This window comes from Narcine bancroftii, chromosome 4 (assembly GCF_036971445.1).
Source record: "Narcine bancroftii isolate sNarBan1 chromosome 4, sNarBan1.hap1, whole genome shotgun sequence".
NCBI lineage: Eukaryota > Metazoa > Chordata > Chondrichthyes > Torpediniformes > Narcinidae > Narcine > Narcine bancroftii.
The window spans coordinates 297939463-297961697 of record NC_091472.1 but is presented as its reverse complement, the minus strand read 5'-3'; the positions used below and the strand labels follow the sequence as shown (position 1 = coordinate 297961697).

The 22235-nt window shown below is 36.0% G+C and overlaps 1 protein-coding gene across 20 annotated transcripts in view; it reads right to left on the bottom strand.

Annotated features, from left to right (window-relative positions):
• Nucleotides 1-22235, bottom strand: part of LOC138762132 (kalirin-like) — an 873682-nt gene that overhangs the window by 581466 nt on the left and 269981 nt on the right. For 13 of the 20 annotated variants that reach the window (XR_011356765.1, XM_069935571.1, XM_069935573.1 and 10 more), the window contains one exon: nucleotides 14840-14984. The exons of the other annotated variants lie outside the window; for them this stretch is intronic. Coding sequence is in view for 12 of the 13 variants with exons in the window: in XM_069935571.1 (XP_069791672.1) it covers nucleotides 14840-14984 (145 nt within the window). In the remaining variant the exon portion in view is untranslated. The remainder of the gene's footprint in view (nucleotides 1-14839; nucleotides 14985-22235) is intronic. 20 annotated transcript variants of the gene reach the window in all.

Sequence of the window (22235 nt, the reverse complement as noted above, 5' to 3'; positions counted from 1 at the left end):
GCAAATGTAAATATCTTATTTGGGGGAGACTTTAACTGTGTATTGAACCCTTTATTGGAGAGATCGAAAAGTATAAGGAAATCAAAGATGCCGATACAAATTAGGGCTTTGATGAAAGATTTAAATTTGGTGGATATTTGGAGAAGAGTTAATCCTACGGAGAAAGATTGTTCTTTTTATTCATCTCGGCATGATTAATTTTCCAGAATAGATTTTTTTTGGTATTGGCACATTTACAGGGTAGAGTATTACAGGCTGAGTATAAAAGTAGGGTTATATTGGATCATTCTTTACTGTTTTTTTCTTACAAATTGCTGAGTTAGAGAAGGAATTTCAGAAAGATGTGACAGAAGATAAAAAAAAGCGGCTCTGGCAAACTTGAACTTACATTATAATACATTGCAAACTTTTCAATTTGAGCATTTAATTAATCAATCTAAGCAGTGTTACTAGGAATTGGGTGAGAGGACACATAAGGACCTTGCATGGCAATTAAAAACAGAACAGGTTTCACAGACTTAATGCATTAAAAAGAATTCAATAGTTACCTATAAACCTCAGGAAATTAATGACAAGTTTTATTCATTTTACCAAAAATTATATACTTCTGAGGGAAACAGGATAATGATTCTATTGAAATTTTATCTAAATTAATGTTACTGGTATTAGAGGAGGAAGATGTTATGGAATTGGAATCTCTTTTTACAGATTTTGAGATTAAGGAGGCTATACAGGAGATGCCAAATGGAAAGTCACCAGGGGATGATGGATTCTCTGTGGAATTTTATAATTTTTTTATGAAGACTTATATTCTGTGTACGGGGATGTATTATAACAAATAACTGAAGAACAGGTGCTACCAGAATCTTGTTAGAGTGCATTAATTACTTTAATTCTGAAAAAAGATAGAGACCTGTTGAAAGTGTCTTCATATAGACCTATTTCTTTATTGAATGTAGATTATAAAATTATAGCAAAAGCGTCAGCAACCAGCTTGCTAAGTACTTACCTAAGTTGATACATATTGATCAAACAGGTTTTATTAAGAATAGGAATGTGTCAGATAATATTCTTCAATTGATAACTTTGGTCAATGCATATCGAAAGCAGCCCAACCACTAGATGCATAAAAAGCCTTTGATAGGGTTGAATAGGATTTTTTATTTAAGGTGTTAGAGAAGTTTAAATTTGGCCCTTTTTTATTGGTTAGGTTAAAGCTTTATATACAAACCCAATTGCTAGAGTGGTGACAAATGGTCAAGTTTCCTTACCATTTAAATTGACACGTTTGACCCAGCAAGGGTGTCCATTGTCACCAGCCTTGTTTGCATGGGCTATTGAACCATTAGCTCAGACAATAAGACAGAATGAAAAGATAAGAGGGATGAGAGTTATGGATGAGGAATATAAGATTAATCTATTTGCAGATGATGCTTTGATATACTTGACAGAACCAAAACAGTCATTGTTACATTTGCAGGAATGTTTATTACAATTTATAAAATTATCTGGATATAAAGTTAACTGGCATAAGAGTGAAATTTTGCCAGTTGGAGAAGGTGATTATTCAGAGTATAAAAATATTATAAAATTGAAATGGTCCGATAAAATTAAATATTTAGGAATAACTGTAAATGCTGATTATCAATCATTATATGTTAAATGATGTTTCTTATTAAAAAAAGAATAAAGCAGATTTAATTAAATGGAAGGATCTTCTGTTAACTTTAATTGGTCGAGTAAATTGTATTAAGATGAACATTCTTCCTCAAATCCAATATTTATTTCAATTGATACCATGTTACCTTTCAAATGGTTTTTTCAGGATTTAAATAAAGTTGTGTGGGAATTCTTATGGAAAGGTAAATTACCGTGGGTAGCATTGTATAAACTTACAGGAAATATACATTAGGTGGACTTCAGTTACCTCAGTTTCAAAATTATTATGAAGCAGATCAGTTGAAATTTATTAGTAGATTGATGGACTTGGACCAACCTCCAAGTTGGGCGAAAGTGGAGATGGCTTGCTTTTCTGAAGCTCAGGTGCATCAATTTATATTTTGATTAAATATGAATTTGTTGCGGGAATATAATATGCTGGTATTAAAACATTTGTTAAAGGTATGGACTAGAAGAAATAAGGTTTTAGGATCAAAAGGTAAATTATCAATTTTAATCCCATTATATAATAATCAGCTTATTCCTTTTTCAATGTTTAATAATTATTTCAAGAATTGGGATTCTAAGGGTATAAAGATATTGCAGGATTGTTTTGAGGAAGGACAAATTCTATCTTTTAATCAATTGAGGGAACGATTTGATATTTCTGAAAATTCTTTGTTTGTTTATTACCAACTTAGAGCTTTGGTAAAAGATATCTATCGTAAAGAGATGATTCTACCTGTATTGATGAAATTTGCATCTTTGATTTCCTCTATACCGAAAAAGGGTTATATTTCAGTTATGTATCAAGTGTTACAAGATAGTATGGATAAACCGGAATGGGAGAAGTCTAAGCTTAAATGGGAAAATGATTTAACTTTTATTTTTCCAGAAGATAATTGGGCAGATATGTGTTATAATAGTGTAACTAAATTGACGAATGTACAATATGGAATGGTTAATTATAAATTTTACATCATTTATATTTAACTCTGGAGAAATTGAAAAAAATATAGTTTTAGTAATTCAGATTCTTGTTTTAGATGTGGTTTATGTACTGGAACTTTATTACATGCTGTTTGGTCTTGTGTTAAAGTACAATCATTTTGGTAAGAAATTATGTTAGTTTTGGAAAAATTATACAATATTAAGTTACCATTAGATCCATCTATTTTTCTAATGGGCTACATGGTTCCTTTAAGGGGATTAGGGTTGGATAAGTTTCAAATTGCTTTTGTACAATTAGTGTTGTCTGTGGCATGAAAATGTGTAGCTAGTACATGGAAAGATAATATAGCAATTAGTATAATACGCTGCCATAATGAATTGAAAGCTTGTATTATTATGGAAAGCATTACATATAATCTGTATGATAATTGTTCTTTTTTTGTTAATAAGTGGCTACCTATATGCATTTGGATGTACTTTGATTTGTTAAATACTTTTAGTTTATTTTTGTTTATATTTTTGGCTCTCCTTAAGAGAGCTGGCTTGATGGGGTGACAGGGTTGGGGGGGGGGCAGGTTTGATTTTTTTTTTGTTGTGGTGTTTTTGTGTTTTATTTTATATATATACTTATACAAAGTTGTTCTTATTGGATTGTATACTGTTTTATCTTAATGATCTTTTAAATAAATAGTTTTTAAAAAAATCTAGTTTAGTCATAGTATAGCTGTTGCCTTGCTTTAAACTTCAAATTGTAAACTGAGCATATTTATCAATTGTAACTTAGCTTCAGATACTTCACCTTATTTATGAAATAAACAAGAGTATCATTAAATAAGTTCAAATTTTGTAACATAAAAGAGCATAAAAAAATTTAAAAAGTGATTGCATAAATTTTGACATCTGAGCAGTAATGAATTGTCCAAGAATGGACAGATGATATATGCAAAAGAGAACACTGAGTAGCCTGCCTGGTCCATAATAAACATCTTTTAGTTCATTGTTAGTTCATAATAAATCTACAGCAACATGATGAGAAATTTATTTTTTCAACAACTATTGATTACTTCTCATTCAATTTTCAATTTTTACTTTTCAATCCCGTAATACTCAAATAATTTGTTCCTGAAAGTAGTCAGAGAGTACATAAAAGTGAACTGATTAATTTCATTGTACTAGAGTACAGAGTAAGGCAGTGAAATATAGTGAACATCAATATTACAAATGATAGAAAATCACTATTTGTTGAAAGCTTTCTGACCTGCATACATGCACATCAATATTTCTTCATCCCAATACCTTTTTCTACCCATTTCTGACTCTGCTCTGAACCTTCCAGCTTTTCACCTTCACTCCAATAAGTTTAATACCAACCATTTCTTATGCCTGAGCCTTGATGACATTCCCTTCAAAAATTCCAGGATCAGGATCCCTCTATTGCTTAAAATTTGTCCAGTTTTAACATACTCCTCATCTCGAGTGTATTTTAAACTAATATGCATTGAGCATCCTCACCACTCTTGGTTTTGAGACTCTTCAATGCAGGGTGAGAGTTCAGTTCCTCTTTTCTTTCCATTCATTAGTTTTATTAGTCTTATTCACTACAAGATATCCCCTCCTCATAGAATTCATCCTAAAAATTATTGGTTCCAGTTGAGTGCTCTGCCCTACGAAGAGTTAAATATCAGAGGTAACTTAAACTAGCATTAGCAAGTAATTATGTAAGTACCTTTCACAGCATTGTCTCAAATATTAGTTTAAAATTAAGTACAACTTATTACGTAAAATACTTATAGTCATAGTCCAGTGACTTGAATCAGGAAATTTTTTTGTATACAAGCTTTTTTTTCCACATTCTCAAGTTTCTTTCAGAGTTTATTTTATCTCCTTTTCACTGCTTTCTATTCAAATCTTTCAGGAAAAAAACATTAATGCTGATGTCCAGGTGGAACAAATCAGGAGTTAGAATGGTTGAAAATTGGAGCTAGGTTGAGAATTTTTAATCCTTTACAGGTCATACTAAACATTCTTTCAATTCTTGCATAATATGCATGGAGGAAAGTGAAGCCACACATGCATTCCTTGGTCTCAGAGTTTCTACTAGCTCTGTTTTCTTGCTCATTTCTATTCAGGGATGCACATAAATGTACCAACATCACATCTGTTATGTTTACAGAAGAATTCTATTTGAAGCCATCTATTGGAGCTTGCTAATCATGTGTAGCCAAAGCAGAACAGTTTTCAACAGAATGAGAATTCTGAATGGTTTAGATACATTCATCAAAGCTACAATCAAACAATATAATGTTTTTCTATCCACACCTGTGTTCATTTGGGGTTATGATGGAAGACTGGAAGCTGTGCAGAGAAAAGTCATAAAATTGAATCCTGATGGTGGGTGTCTGGAGAAAAACTGGAAAACTCGGCATGGAAAAGGATACTGATGGCATTATAATCTAAGGATATTAGATGATCAAGAGTTGGCAAAATGTAATTTTGATGAAGGCCATTAGAAATACGAGATATAGCTTTGACTGTCACATAACAATTTCTAAAAACAAAAACAAATAGATTACAACACCACTGGCCCCAAACATAAATCAAATTCACTGCCTGATGGAGAGCATGTCAAAATTATATTTTATTCTATCATGCTTCAAGAATGTAAATATTTCAATCCAATATTAGTTCAGATTTTGAAATACTCTAAATGCTATTACTGGAATTAGCATCTACAAAATCACATTCATTGGGATTAAATCTTCTTTAATTTTGAAAGAATTATATGATTCCATTTTTATCACTCCTGATGAGCCAATGAATATGGTAACATTTATTCTGAAGTTTTGTAAAGTGGTTGAATGCAGATAAGAACAAACTAATAAATTAATCAGCTCAAATTCCACAGGATCTTACCATTATTTTTAAGTTAAATTTTAAATTTAGACATACAGCATGGTAACAGGTCCTTTCGGCCCACGAGCCCGTGCCGCCTAAATACACCAATTGATCATCTAGCCCCAGTATGTTTTGAAGGGTGGGAGGAAACCGAAGCCCCTGGGGAAAATCCTTGCAGCCACAGAGAGGATATACAAATTCCTTACAGACTGCGTAGGATTTGAATCCTGGTCCTGATCACTGGCACACTAACCATAATGACCCTCATTATGTCCATCATCACCTGAAAACATCAGTATCTATGTAACATGTCCAATTTCTTTTAGCATTATTTGGAAAATCTATGAATGGTAGACATTTTGCTTATATTAACCCTTACGTGGTCTACATTTCCCCTGACATCTGCTTCTCACTAATGTAGCGGCATGCTTATTTTAACATTTATAAATTCTTTTGTCAAACCTTTATTGTTGTATTGGGGAACAACAGTCTAATATTGTATGATGAACAACAAAACTCACATTATGTAGTTGCAGGTTAGATATCCATATGATCATAATACATGGAAGGAGAATTAAACCATTTGACCCATTGACGCTGCCCCAATATTTCACCATGGCTGATATGATATGCTCTTCAACCTTATTCTTGGGCCTTCTCCTCATAATCCTTAATTCCTGTCCTAATCAAGAACTTATCTACCTCTGTCTGAGGTATGCCCAAAGACTTGGCCTGCGATCCATCTGGGTAAAGAAATTCTTCCTCATCTCCATTCCAAGACTGTCCCATTTTAGGAAACATCTTCTCTATTACCCTCTATCCAGGCTTTTCAGTATTCAATATATTTCAATGAGATCCCCCTTCATTCTTATAAACTCTGGCAAGGACAATCACAGAACCATCAAACACTCGCCATATAATCACTCTTTCATTCAGGGCATCATTCTCCTGTGTGATGGAATATTTGGAGATGATTTTGAGAGATAAATTGGTAAAATTAGAGAAGGTTACAAACATACACACACTTTAAAACATATCTTATTTGAAATACTGAAGAATTCATATTCAGTGACTTTATAGAAACTATGGAGAATGCCATGAACATTTCACAAGTAGGTGCTAATTGAAATGATGTCATGAAATGAATGAACTGGAGTCAGGTCATTTGTGTTGGACATTTTTCCAAGGCCTCTGACCTCTCTGAAAAGTGCTCACTCAGAGGTCATTGAGAGGCTTGTTAACCTAAAACAACAGATAGGAGGAGAAGACTGACTCCTATTGTTTGCTGGAGAAGGAGGGGGTTTTGCAAGTGAGAAAGAGAAGGACATGTGGCTGGCAGTTGGAATCTCTGAGATGGAGAGAAAGACATATAGCTGAAACAGTGTCAGCCAGGAAAAGCTTGCTAGAACTGAAACAGAAGCTCCAGAGTGGCGGATGGCTGGAAGTGCTATCTGTCTGATGTTTCTCTTGGAATAAGAGGAACAGAAAGGTACTCTGTGATAGCCTGAAAGAAAGAGGTTATCATCTGGAGAACCCTGATGGAGCAAATTTCATCAGCAAGACACTGAGATGACTAATGGTGATACCTCAGTTGTGGAAATCCTGGAACAACAAGTCTCTCTCTGCAAACCCTACGAGAACCTTCCTGAGTGATAAACAGTTACCTTCGAGCACCAATGCCTGGTGAACTTTATACATGTTAAGCCTAACCTGAAGTTGGATACAAGGATGGTGTGGCATTCCAGAAGTGGGCAATCTCAAGAGAAATGATTGATGTGGTGTTCCAACTTGACAATGTGCTGCTTCATTGACACTCCCAGTTAACTGCCTAATTCAGTATTTTGTAGCAGGTTGTGCGTGAGGGCAGCAAAAGAACTGAGACAACTGAGAGCTTGTTTAACACAACTGATTTACTTTGAAGTTTGTGCTGCAGCCTTTAAGGCCATCTGGACCCTGCCCCTTGCATCCTGGAACTTACGTCACACTGACATAAGCACGTATGCACACTTCCGGTCTGCACCGGAAGATCAGGACCAGCAATGCCATCTTTGCTGTGGCTGCCCCGCTGACCATACATGACAAGCGGGGTTGGTTTGCCGCTGCAATTATGTGCACTGCCACAATATTTTATTTATTTATATTTTGCAGGATGTGCATTTTCCATTATTTGTTACCTTCCTTTAAAATATTATTAAATTCTGCTACTACACATTTTGTTTTCAAAATAACTCGGTTAATATGTTCCAAGCAAGTTCAGTGCTATGGAAAATTGCACTGTTCAAAGCATTATTACAATGCATTTTCATGTAATGCGTTCCAATCCTATAAAAGGGATATATAAAACTGACCTTTATTGGCAAAAAGTGAAAGTTTATTTAAGAAAATATTGTCTAATGTAGATTTGTGTCATATCGCTCACATGAGACCTTCACCAAAGTTAGGTCGGTACCACCGTGGGATAGTGCAGGGAGCCTGATCACAGCGGGGAGAGCAATAGCTTTCAACACAGGCACTTAACTCTCCCTATTCCATAGCAAATTCCAGAGGTTTCCCTCCATATAAACAGGCATTGTTCAATGGTTTGGGAACCTGCTGGTCTGCCACATCAGAGCAGAGACCAAAAAAACCCAGATTCCCATCAGTGTAAGGCATCATACTTCAGGATAGTGCAGGGACCCCAATCACAGCAGGGACAGCAATAACGTTCAACGCAGCCACTTAATTCTCTCTATTCCACAGCTCAGTGCCTATATTTCAAATATTTTAAACTAGAGTCTTGCAACGTATTATGAGGTGGTTTAAATAGCAACAACAATAAAACTTTAAGGTTGCAAATTTAAAACTGCGGGTCAGAAATTTCAAACTGTGTTATGTCAAAACCCACGCTTTTCAAAACCGTTATACAGGGTAGGTCTATTTTTTGGGGGTGATGTTCACTCAACACCATTTTGTTATTAGCATATTAATCAAAAAAATCGTTTCTTATTATTTAACAATTAAATCACCTCAAATGAAAAAGACTGCAGCTTTGCATGGCCGTTCAAATAATTACATTCATTAAACACAAGTGCATGCCACTTCAAAAGAGGGAACATAGTTATATTCAAATGAAGATTCTTTTGTGTCACCATAGATACAGAGAAGTTACATTTCCTAAAAGAAGGCATTAACAAAACCCAATTCCAAACAGCATTACTGTTTTATAGCTGATACATTTTGATTATCTCTATTTTCTACATTAATACAGTTAGAAAATCCTGTCGATAAAAGGGGGTGGGTACTATGTTACAGCTGCTATGGTAACAAGCACTTATGCAAAATTAGCTTTGTGTATTCAGTTTTCTGATTTTAAAGTGATGGTTGAATACACATTTTTAACAATTCATGAGTCTCAAAGACAGATAATTTTTGTTGCTTTGGTGTAAGCCTATCTCAATGTTACTGCCAATGTTCCACTTTCCTCATGAAGAATGACATGACAAAAATGCTCTATTCTTGATATCTTTCATTTTTTATGTTAATTTCCACTGACAAGAAATTACTCCAAAGTATGGCATTTTTATTGATAACTATTAATTAACCAACCATCATTTCCTTTTATTTGGAATTTTAAAAAAAATTAGTATCTTTCATACATTTCAAATTAACTTGCAATATCATTACATAATAGATACCAAATAATTTTCAATTTTCGCCCCCCACCTCCCACCCCTACAGATAGAAGAAAAAGATAGGAAAAAAAAGAAAAGAACACATTCATCAAAGTAATTATAACCACATTAATAATACCATAATACATTTCTTAATGAAAGTACTATATTTTCAAGGGGGGGATTGGAGCAGAAGGCCTGGATGAGTCTAAATATTAACCATCATTTCCTGATACATCAGTATCTCTGTGAATACAAAAAGGAGAAAGACAATAGGAAGATTGAAGGCAAAGATAACAAAACAAAAAGAGAAATGATACCTAAAGTAAATATACCGTGCCACACAAAGACATAAAATGTCCAAAAATTCTATCATCTATTTGCAATTTCAATTCACCGAAAATTGCAATGGAACAAAATTGTGCAATGAAGCCTCAATTATACCTAAATGGGAAAATTCTTCCTTCCCTTTTCATTGTAACAATTCAAGAAAAGGATAACTTCCATTTTTTTTATTTTTCACCTGACCTTTCTCTCTTAAATTTCATTCACATAATTTTACAGAAAAACAAGTTGATTCAGCTCTATTCACCAGTCCCACTTCTCCACCCTGTGAATGAACCAAAAATATAGTCTCCTCTTCTGGAATGCAGAACATCCAGATACTGCACTGTTATGCTTTCAGGTCAGGAGAAAGTGTGAAGTGAAAAAAATTGAGTTATTTTTCCGTCTGCTTGTGATGCAGATGACGCAGCTCAGCTCCAGTTACAGAAAATGCAGGCACCAACCTAGTTGTGGTTGCCCATCTTTCTTGTTACTGGTACTTCCCCCTAAAATGTGGTTCTGTTTAAATGACAACAAACCCGACTGGCAGAGAAATTTTTGATGCCCGGAAGAAACAGATTTGTTAAATCGTCATTTCATCAGCATTATACATGAATTATATTTTTAATAGCCTGCACTGTAAAAATCATAGCATAAGGTCCAAGGTGTCAGGCACATAAAAATAAGCCTTTCACATTTTTTCTTCCATTCCTTCCATAATGGATACAAGTTGATGGCGGTCTGGTGAACATTTAGAGTGAGGGAGGAAAAACAACTTCAGGTCAGGGTATCACTCATGATGAGATCAGGAATCCAAAGGCTGAATCAGGGCATGGGATGGGGATTGTTGGGGGGTGGAGATCAGGATTGTAATTGGCTTGATGGTGGGCTCCCAATAGCTGTCAGATTGATGGTAGGTGGGTGTTGGTTTAGAAGCCAGGGCAGTGATGTTACATGGAATGTTTATAAGGTGAAAGTGAATGTGTTTGAAGTGATACCCAGCATGAAGTGCACATCATCCATGCATCATGCACGAGTCAATGAAAAAGTGGAACACTAATGGATGTATGTCTAGTGCTTCTATGTATTATCAAATGATCCTCCTGAAACACTTGGAAGGACCCAAACTACATGCTAGATCCTTGATTTTCCTGAATGAAAATGATTAATAGAAATTCAGTCATGTAGCTCATGTACAGTTCTAAGCAATAACCTTTAAGATTAAGTTAGTTTTTTTTCTATTTAATGATTGTCTAAGTTATTGTCATTAAATTATTATTCCGCAATTCTCAACTTCATTTCCTGAACCATGCATGACCTCTGCATTGCTTATGGGAAACTATCTGATGCCCGATTCCTGGTATTTTAAAGAGCATTTTGTTATATTTCTTTATTCTTTTCCATTGTCTTTCTCTCAAGTTGATCTTTTTTTTCTCTCTGGGATTTCTGTATTTGATTTTATAGTACCCCTGATTGTATTCTCCATTTATTTCAACATTTCATCTGACTTTTTATTCAATTGCCTTCTACAATCGCTTTTTCATCCATTTATTTTTAAAGTAAAATGTTCCTTCATTGTGAGGATTATCTCCGGAAAGCACTCTAATATTTTTTTTAACTCTTTTCAATATGGTAGAGTTGCAGAATGTTAGGGCATTAAATGAAGAAGGTATTTCCAAGAATAGTTCAAATTCAAGTTCATTGTCATCTGACTGTACATATACAACTTGATGAAACAGCATTTCTCTGGATCATATAATACACAGCACATAATAGTCTACACACACACACACCTCCAATTATCTAAAATGGTTGGGACCAGAAAATTTTGGATAAATGGTTTTATTTTGGAGAACCAGTCATTTAAAAAAAAAACAGCCCAGTAGAAACAGCAAATCACTTGTTACTGTTTAAACAACAACAAGGTAAGGCTTTTTAATCATTAAAATAATGTTTAATTCTCACCAAAAAAAATGCTGGCGACTTCCAATCACCAACACCTCTACACTGAAGCCCCGTTAATGCCAGGAGCCTGAGGGCCCCTCTCCTGCCCAGGAGCTTGAGGTCCCTGCAGCAGTCAGGAGCCCATTGTCTCCGGTCAGTTCAGCTCAGAAAAAAATTTTGGAGAGTGTGTGTGTGTGTGTGTGTGTGTGTGTGTCTGTGTGTGTGTGTGTGTGTGTGTGTGTGTGTGTGTGTGTGTGTGTGTGTGTGTGTGTGTGTGTGTGTGTGTGTGTGTGTGTGTGTGTGGTTATCACTGGAAGATATTCTAAGGGATCAGATATACAATTATTTGTAAAGCCAGAAACTGATTAGGGAGAGCCAACATGGTGCGTGGTAGGTCGGGTTGAACCAATCTAATAGAGTTTTTCACGGAGGTTTCACGGAAGTTGACAAGACTGTGGATGTTGACTGCGTAGACTTTAGTAAGGCATTTGACAAGGTCCCACATGAAAGGTTAGTCAGGAAGGTTTTCATAGTGAAGAAGTGAACTGGATTCGACAATGGCTGGACGGAAAAAGCCAGAGTAGTGGCGATGAATGCTTCTCAAATTGGAAGCCTATGACTAGTGGGGTGCCTCAGGGATTAGTGCTGAGACATTGTTGTTTGCCATCTATATCAGTGATCTGGATGATAATGTGGTAAATTGGATCAGCAAGTTTGCAGATGACACTAAGAGTGGAGGCATTGTGGACAGTGAAAACGGTTTTCAAAGCTTGCAGAAGGATCTGGACTGGCTGGAAAATAGGATGAAAAATGGCAGATGGAATTTAATGCAGACAAGTGTGAGGTGTTGCATTTTGGAAGGACAAACCAAGAAAGGACATACATGGTAAATGGTAGGACACTGAGGAGTGCAGTAGAACAGAGAGATTTAGGAATACAGATACATAATTCCCTGAAAGTGGCATCATAGGTGGATAGGGTCGGAAAGAGAGCTTTTGGCATGTTGGACTTCATAAATCATAGTATTGAATACAGGAGTTGGGATGTTATATTAAAGTTGTACAAAACATTGGTAAGGCCAAATTTGGAGTTTTGTTGATCAAATGGAAAGATGCTACCCACTCACTCGTAATCAATGGTTACATGATTTAATGTCATATTTAACTTTGGAGAAAATGAGACGTTCAACAAGTGTTTTTAATTTAAATTTTTCAAATCTTTGGGGTTCCTTTTTGAATTATTTTCATAACTTTTAATGGCAATGATAATTAAGTAATTTGTGGATTTGCGATTCTTTTATTTTTATGTTATATTAGCCATGCAATTTTCAAATGGTTTGGTGTTTGGATTACAATATTTTTAATTCTTCTCTTTTCTACTTTATCATTGAATTAATAGTGTTGCAATAATGAAAAATCTTTTCTGTTAATAGTGACTTCTCTTACTTTATTAAAGTTGTATCATTGCTCTGCATCATTCCCTTTTTTGCATGCATTCCTATATAAAAATAAAAATATGGAAAAAGAAAGAAAAAGGAGTATTGCATGCAGTTTGGTCACTTAACTACAGGAAAGATATCAATGTTCTATGGTTCTAAATAAATAAAGTGGATAGTTAAATAAATAGCTATGTACTCATTTAATTTGTAAGAGACCCAAGGTTATAGGATATAGCCTGTGGAGTAACAACATTTTCCCAGCCTGGCAGTCCTGATTTTGATGCTCCTGTACCTCCTTTCTTATAGTAGTCGTCAAAAGTACTGTTTGATGAATGGTAGGGATGCCTCATAATTCTTTGAACCCCATTTAAGCAACTTTCCTGGTGAATGTTATCAATAGAGGAAAGGGAGATGCCTGTGATCTTCTTGGCCATTTGAATGATCCTCTGTTTTGACTTCTGGTCAGATGCTTTGTAGCTACCATCCCATATAATGATACAGTCAGACAGGAGGCCCTTAATTGTGCTCTTGTAAATGTTATCAATATTGGGGCTGGTAGTCTTGCCCTCCCAAACCTCATTAGGAATCTTAGGTGATCCTGCACCTTCCTGATTAATGAGGATGTGCTGTGGGTCAACTGTAATATGCACACTAGGGAACTTTGTGCTCTCCATGTCGGAGCCATTAACGTATAGCTGCGAATGGTTGACCTTCATTCCTATCTCCTTTGTCTTGTTCACATTGAGAAAAAAAATACAAAAGCTCTGGAAACATTCCACAAGTCAAACAGCATGTGTTGAAAGATAAAGAATTAATGTTTCGGGTGAGAACCCTATGTCTCTCTTTCTCTTTCCACAGATGCGACCTGTCTCACTGAATGTTTCTAGTATTTTTTTTGCTTGTATTTCATATTTCCAGCATCTGCCAAGAAGAGGAAAGTTAGGCTTCTATCTTTTCTAGTAATTATTAGTATGGCAAAACTGGCAGAGATCTTGGGATAGGTGACTTGCCTGACCACTTGATTGGGAAACTCTGAGCAACCCAGGGCATGAAGAACTCCAAAACAGAGAGAAATCATAATATGGCAGATGAGAAATTAAACAGAAAAGAATATGTCATTCTGCTTTTTCTAGATTTTAAAACAGATTTTGCCGTAAATCTTATTGTCTATTAAGGAAATATAAAATGAACAGTCAATATATGAATTAAACCAAATTCAACATATTACACTTTGAGATTATAATGAAAATTGCTGAAGCAACTTACTTGATGGTCCATTGAACTTCAAGTATGAAACTCTGGAGTGTTTTTCTTTTTTGCTCTTTTAGTTTAAGTGCAAGGCATTTATTTTTTATCTCCAAAAAATATTTTCTTATGTTAAATGTGTAATTTTAAAAAGATCAAAAATTCTTCAGTGCAATGTACGTTGAGGTGATAGCTTAGTTCCTATTTTTTTTTGGATGCCATTTTTGATCCCATCAAAATCAATACATGCCATTTGATGCTACTCAATATCACAAAAGGTTATGAAACATTGAATACCATGAACAACAAGCACAGGTTTATACTCCAGTATAAAAATACATGAGATATACAGAAAAATACATCTTGGGGTCAGATTGCAATATCCTATGGCAGCAATAATCATGGTAAAAGCCATGCATATAATTCAAATCTTATCCATGTGAGTTCAGGAAAAGAAACAGCTTTCATTTTTACACCACGATGATCTGCATCTGACAAGTATAGTCTTTTCTGCATTAAGCTTGTATCGATATGGTATCAAAAAACAATTTTTGACACTTAATTAAATATGTTGCTTTTTCCAAAATACTGTCTATGCTCATCACAGTGTACTGCAACATATGGAGTCCACAGGATGCAGTTGATTCTAACATAGTAGAACTTGTAACACAATTTAGTGAACATACTTCAGCGAACTACATTTACACAAGATTATCATTATTGCGTCTATTACCTTTGCGGGAGTTCATACTGCCTGAAGACAAGAAGCATAGCACCAACACAGCTGTCATAGTGCAGACACGCCTGGAATTCTGACAATTGCTGTTCCAGCGATCTCCATCATTCTGAGAGCGTTTATACACCAACACATCAGACTGCTGCCGGAGAAATATGAATTGCAATACAGACTGCCAGTGAGAGGTATATTGCTACAGACCTATCTGGTGCTAGTTACTCATTTGAATCCCAAATAGGGTCAGAGCAGAGCATGTCAATCATTGCATTCAGGAAAATGCCAGTGTGGGTTCTGGTAAAGCAACCATGAAATGCAATGGTTGCAACATTATTTATCTGTTAATCTCAACAAAAATAGATTCATTTTCTTAAATTGGGAATATTCTTTCTGGATGTCAAGGGACCAGAAGTAGTATTTATATATGAAGAAAATTCAGTGAAATGTTGAATAGATTTAACATAATGGTTTGGGAAAAGAACTGCATTATTTCAAAAAGTTAACCCCTTTTCCTTTTTAACCCTAACCCTTTTTAAAAGATGCAATAAATCACTGACATAAAATATGTATCTATTTCTCATTCTACCATGTTGTTTGAGAATTTCAAATATTTTTCCATTTTTATTGTAGACTTCACAATATTTCACATTTAAGCAATAATTTTGTTACCCATTTTATAGATAATACACATCTCAGACCACTTAAATACTTTTTTATTGCTGATAATTCTCATTGTGCTCATTTTTCAATTTGATTCCACTAATTGTACTATCCAAAACACTAATTTTAAATGAAGAGTTTAATTTGGCACCAATTTAATAATCTGGAAAGTTATTTGTTTCTGCTGGGCTGACCTTCATTATTACATAATTAATAATCATTTAATTTTAATTTACTAAGAAATACAATTGTGCAATTCCCACTGAATACCATACACTGTGGGGTAAATTATTATTATTATTTATACTTTAACATTTTTATTAAAATAAAGAGAGAAATCTCATATGAATGCCTAGCATTACCTAGCATTTGTCTGTTGATCTTCAAACAAGAAATTAAACATTTTTATATGTATTCTCTCCAAACATTTAAAAAGGTAAAATTTAAATGTAAATGAATTTAGTAAAGCTAGCAGATTTTCAGAGGTGATGACTTTTAACTTGCAAAGTTGTTGTACATTTAAAGATTCTCTATAATCCCATTTGCCAAGGCAAATAGCGCCTTTGGAAGACTACACAAAAGAGTCTGGAAAAACAACCAACTGAAAAACCTCACAAAGATAAGCGTATACAGAGCCGTTGTCATACCCACACTCCTGTTCGGCTCCGAATCATGGGTCCTCTACCGGCACCACCTACGGCTCCTAAAACGCTTCCACCAGCGTTGTCTCCGCTCCATCCTCAACATCCATTGGAGCGCTTACACCCCTAACGTCGAAGTACTCGAGATGGCAGAGGTCGACAGCATCGAGTCCACGCTGCTGAAGATCCAGCTGCGCTGGATGGGTCACGTCTCCAGAATGGAGGACCATCGCCTTCCCAAGATCGTGTTATATGGCGAGCTCTCCACTGGCCACCGTGACAGAGGTGCACCAAAGAAAAGGTACAAGGACTGCCTAAAGAAATCTCTTGGTGCCTGCCACATTGACCACCACCAGTGGGCTGATAACGCCTCAAACCGTGCATCTTGGCGCCTCACAGTTTGGCGGGCAGCAACCTCCTTTGAAGAAGACCGCAGAGCCCACCTCACTGACAAAAGGCAAAGGAGGAAAAACCCAACACCCAACCCCAACCCACCAATTTTCCCCTGCAACCGCTGCAACCGTGTCTGCCTGTCCCGCATCGGACTTGTCAGCCACAAACGAGCCTGCAGCTGACGTGGACTTTTTACCCCCTCCATAAATCTTCATCCGCGAAGCCAAGCCAAAGAAAGATAATCCTAATTATTTAACTGTTCCCAAAGTTCATTGTTTTATCTGCTGTATACGATATGAATAAGCAGCATCATTCAGTCAAATTTCTTGAGGAAATACTCTAATTGTAAAATGGTGACCAAATAATTTAATTTACCATTTATTAAATCCATTGAATCTCATTTATCATGTTTATAAATTTAATTTCAACCAACAAGAAGTAATTCTCTCTATGCGGAACAGAATGAAGAATAAACACAAAAATGATTTTATGGGGTGTATTACTAAATATACTTGGCCCATGGATTAAAGGGATAAGGAGAATTAAAATAATTTTCAAAAGTAATTATTTTTGCATTTTTTAAAACATATGCATATTTTTGAAAAATTTTTGCACCAATTTCCATTGTTATGAATATTAATGTGATGCTTGATGCCAAGGTGATAAAGCCAAGCAACATATGATCTACAATGATATTTATTCCATGTTATGCACTTTTGATGTTGTCAGTTTTCTTCTTTGTATTGCATAATTAGGTATTTTATCCTTAATTGTTACTTTTGCTATGATATACTTTCATTATTTGGCAATCATATCACACACAATTTTCTCTCTATTTTCAACTTTATCTGAAGTCCATTTGAAAATATTGGGTACAAGTCTAAATGTCCAATATACACAGCAAAGACTGTTCTTTTTAAATCCACAATATGCCCTTTAAGCACAAAAATGTATTCACTTTACCACTACTGGCTTAACATCTTTTTCAATTTGTACCTCTGTCTGAAAATGTGGTCTATGGTATCTTATTTCTCACTTTCTTCTGCACAAGTGAATTGGAGGATCAGATAGAAGAGGAAGAAAAGGAAGCGAAAAGCTGATAGGCAAGAGGATTTTTGTGCTTTCTGCCAATCTATCCATACCTGTGCACACCTTGAATCATTTGGTAATATCCAAAAATGTGGAATAACCTTAGATTTCAATTTATATTGTAATTGAAGTTCTAACTTAGAAATTAAATTATAAAAACAAATCCAAAGACAGCCTGGTTCACTGTTTAACTGATGATATATCAGAACCATCATAGTCAAAAAGATGAGGGCATTTCCGACTAACCTCCAATAGAAAATGCTTGATTGGCTACACTGATCATGCTCACGTTTACAGGCAATTTTATACCTTTGTGGGTACAACAGCAAGTTTGTCTTCATGTCAAAATAAAGTTGTGGCATCTAGTGTATTTACATCTAGTAATATAGATTTTACAATAATGCTTCAACATTGATATTTCAAAGTATTGGAACAAGCTAATAAAGCACTGCAGCAATTCAAGAATGTTGATCACCGATATCTTCCCAAGGGCAATCAATGCTACTCTTACAAATGATGAGCACATTCTATAAATAATTTACAAAATACAATGAAAGGGATACTTATTTCCTGACTAAAAGTCTTACAGACCACTGATACTTCAGCCAATCTGCAATATACATGAACAGATAAAGTAGAAGCAGGTGTAGGTAATCTCGTGTCTGAACCTTTTCTTCAAACCATTCAGTGAGATCATGATTGCCATCTTAGCTCCACATTCTTATCCAGTCTTTATAACCTTTCACCCTTTGGCTTTTCAGAAATTGCTAAAAATGAAAGATTCTGCTTTGCTATTGAGGAAAAGTATTTCTTCCAAGTGAATCTGCAAGGATCATTTATTGTATCTGGTCTCATTCACAATGGTGAGACTGAACAAAGACTGAGAAATTGTTTTATTGAGCACCTTCACTCTGTCAATTGCCACAGAAAAGACCTCACACTGGTCAACCATTTCAATTCCACACACCAATTACATAGTGACATATCTGTCCTTGGCCTCATGCAATGCCAAACTGAGGCTACCCCTAAATTGGAGGAACAATATCTTATATTCCATCTGGGTGTTTTCAAACCAGATGGCATTGACATTGACCCCCTCCCTCAAGTCTCCCTCTTACCCAATCCCTCTGTCTCCTTTCATCGACCTCCTCATTCCCTTCCCTCTTCTGTCAGTGAGCTACCCTCTCCCCTTATTACTTCTCAGCTTTTTTCACTACCTATGACCTCCACCTGCCCCTTCTCTTCTCCTCCTCCCTCCCTTTTATTCAGGTGCCGACCTGATTTTGCTTATATATGACAAAGGGCTCTGGCTCAAAACATTGGTTATCCATTACATTGGATGCTGCATATCCTGGTAAGTTTCTCCAGCATGTCTGTGTATTGCAGATTTTCTTGTTTAACGCCATGATGCTTTTAGAGAAATCTCTCTGACATAAATGGGTGATACTTTTTTTTTTAAACAGTAGCCCATAGTTCTAAAGCTTTACAACAAGAAGAAACAACTTCTTGATATCCACCCAATCAAGAACTCTTACAATTAGTTTCAGTCAAATCCTTCTCACATTTCTAAATTCCTGTTGACATATGCTAATTCTAACAATGGTTCTAAGACCTAAAATGTTAACTTTGTTTCTTTCCAATAGAAGCTACCTATTCTGCAGTCAATTTCTAGCTGTTTTAGTTTTTTTTATTTTATGAAAGCCAAGTCTCTCCTTCCTTACCTTACAAGAAAAGCTGTTCATTCAAGAAACCAGTCAAGTCAACCTTCTCTGAACTGTATCCAATGGATGAACATCCTTCTTTAAATATGAAGACCAATATCATACACAGTACTCAAGTTGATATCGCACCAATACCCTACCTAGCTAAAGAATAAAATCTGAACTCTTGTATCAATTCCCTGAGCATTAATACTAACATTCAGTTAATTTTTCATGTATTTCTCTGTTTACACAAAGAAAAGAATACCAATATTGGTTATTTTGTATTGTTTGTTATATCCCTTGCTGTGTATTTGTAGTGTAAACCAACTCCATTGTCTCATTTTCACCATGGACATCCAATCACTAAATACCTCCATTACCCCACATCAGTCTCTATTAAAAGTCTCAAAGTTCTTTTAATAGATCCAAAAAGTGTCCATCTACCACCATCATCCTCAGAACATGTTCTCACCCTCAATAACTTCTCCTTTGACTCATCCCATTTTCCCCAAGTCAAAGGGGTAGCCACGGGTAACCGCATGGACCCAGCTACGCCTCCCTTCATGTAGGCAAATTCCTCAATTCTTCATCCACTACATTGGTGCTGCCTCATGCACCCATGACTTTATCCATTTTGAGCCAACTTCCACCCTGACCTCAAATTCTCTTGGTCCATCTCTAGCAACACTCTTCTCTTTCTTTATCTCTCTGTCTCCATCTCGGGAGACATTTTCTACAAACAAACCAACTCCCACAGTTACCTTGACTGCACTATTTCACACCCATTTCCCTGTAAGGATTCTATTATTTTCTCACAATTCCTCTATCTCCGTTGCATTTGCTCCCAAGATGAGGTCTTCTATGTGTGATCATCCAAGATGTCTTCCTTCACAAAATGTGCCTTCGCCTCTACTACCTTAAACTCGGTCTTCACCCACATATCATCCATTCCCCACAAACCTGCCATTTCCCCCACAGTCCAAGACGCAACAAGAAAAAGATTCCCCTTGTCTCACCTACCACCCCACCAGTTCTGATTCAACATATCATCCACTCCATTTTCCACCACCTACAATGTGTCCCCACAACCAGACACATCTTTCTCTCTTTTGCCCTATCCACCTTCCACATCAACTTCTCCCTCCGTGACTCCCTTGTCAACTCTTTCTTTCCCACCAATAGCCCTCTTGGTACCTACTCCTATGGCTGTAGGAATTGCTACACTTACACCCATATCTCCACCTTCACCACCATTCAGGGCCAAAACATTTCTTCCAAGTGAAGCAACACATCACTTGTAAATCTATAGGTGTCTGGTACTCCTGTTGTAGTCTCCTCTACTTCAGAGAGATTGGAGATTGTTTCATTGAGTACCTTCACTCTGCACACTTTAATAGCAGGGATCTCCCTGTGGTAATACATTTCAATTCCCTGTCCCATTCCCATGCAGACATATCTGTCCATCGTCTCATGTACTGCCAGACGACGACCACCTGCAAATTGGATGAACAAGACTTCAAATTCTGTCTACGCACCCTCCAACCAGATGATGTTAACATTGACCTCCATTTTTCATTAATTCCCCCCCACCTGTCTTCCCCTTTCCTTTTGCCTCCTTTTCTTCAGTTCTGAATTCACAGAGCCACCCCTTTCCTTTGATCAAATCTCAAATTTACTGCCCTCCCATCCACGTCCACCTATAGCCTCTTGTCTGTTGGCCTGTGCTCCTTCTCTGGCCCCTTCTTCCCCTCCTCCCCCAGCCACTTTATTCAGGTGCCTGCTTGCCTTTTGCTCATACCTTAATGAAGGGCTCAGGCCTGAAACGTTGACTATATACATTTGCCTCTTATGAATAGTGTGGGACCTGCTGAGTTTCTCCAACACTTTTGTGTATTAATTACAATCATGGTCTCTGCAGACTTCCTTGTTTCACACCAAATATGGATTATTGGATGCAATTCTGGTCTCTTGATTTGAGAAAATATTCTGTCTTTGGTGGTGATGCAGAGGAGGTTCACCAAGATGATTCCAGAGATAAGCATCAATTTATGAGGGCAAATTAAGTCACCTGGAAATATACTCACTGGAATTCAGAAGAAGAAAAAGAGGTCTATTGAAATATGTAAAATTATGAAACAAATAGATAAGACAGAGGCATAATTTTTTTTCTGCTGATGGGTGAGACAAGAAACAGGAGACATAGCCTCAAGATTCTGGCAAGTAGATTTAGGATAGAGATGAAGAGGAATTTCTTTTCCCAGAGATTATGGGATCTATAGAATTCTCTGCCCAAGAAAGCAGTAAGATTGTTTCATTATATTTAACATTTAGTTCAATGGATTTTTGTGCAGCAGGGAATTAAAGTTACAGGGAAAAGGCAAGTAGGTGGAGCTGAGTCAATGTCTGGATCAGCCATGATCTTATTGAATGGCCAAGCTGGCTTGACCAGATTGCCTACTCCTGCACCTATTCCTTATATTCATATGTTCTTGTCTCTTTTAAAGGCATCAGAAGCCAAACTGCATCAGTAAAAGCATGCACATTTATAATATGGGTTATTAGAAGGTAATTTGGAAAGGAAATAAAAAGGAATACAATTTCATATCGCTAGAATGATTGGACAAGGTGACCGAAAGCCAAGTCAAATGTGACTATTTTTAAAGGGACAAAGATTAAAGAGTGGAGCCAGATGTAAAATGTGTATCATTGATGTTGAAGAGAGGGACAAAAATAAAATTTAAAGATGGAGAAGTTGTTTAGGTAGCTTCAAATATCTTAACAAAATTATTTTTCAACTACAGGATTTTCTTGCTTGTAGGGGAAGCATGGACCCCTAAATGATCTTGATGAAATGCTTTCAAACTTTAATGCATTACATGATAATGTGGTCATTTGATTATGAATTTATTG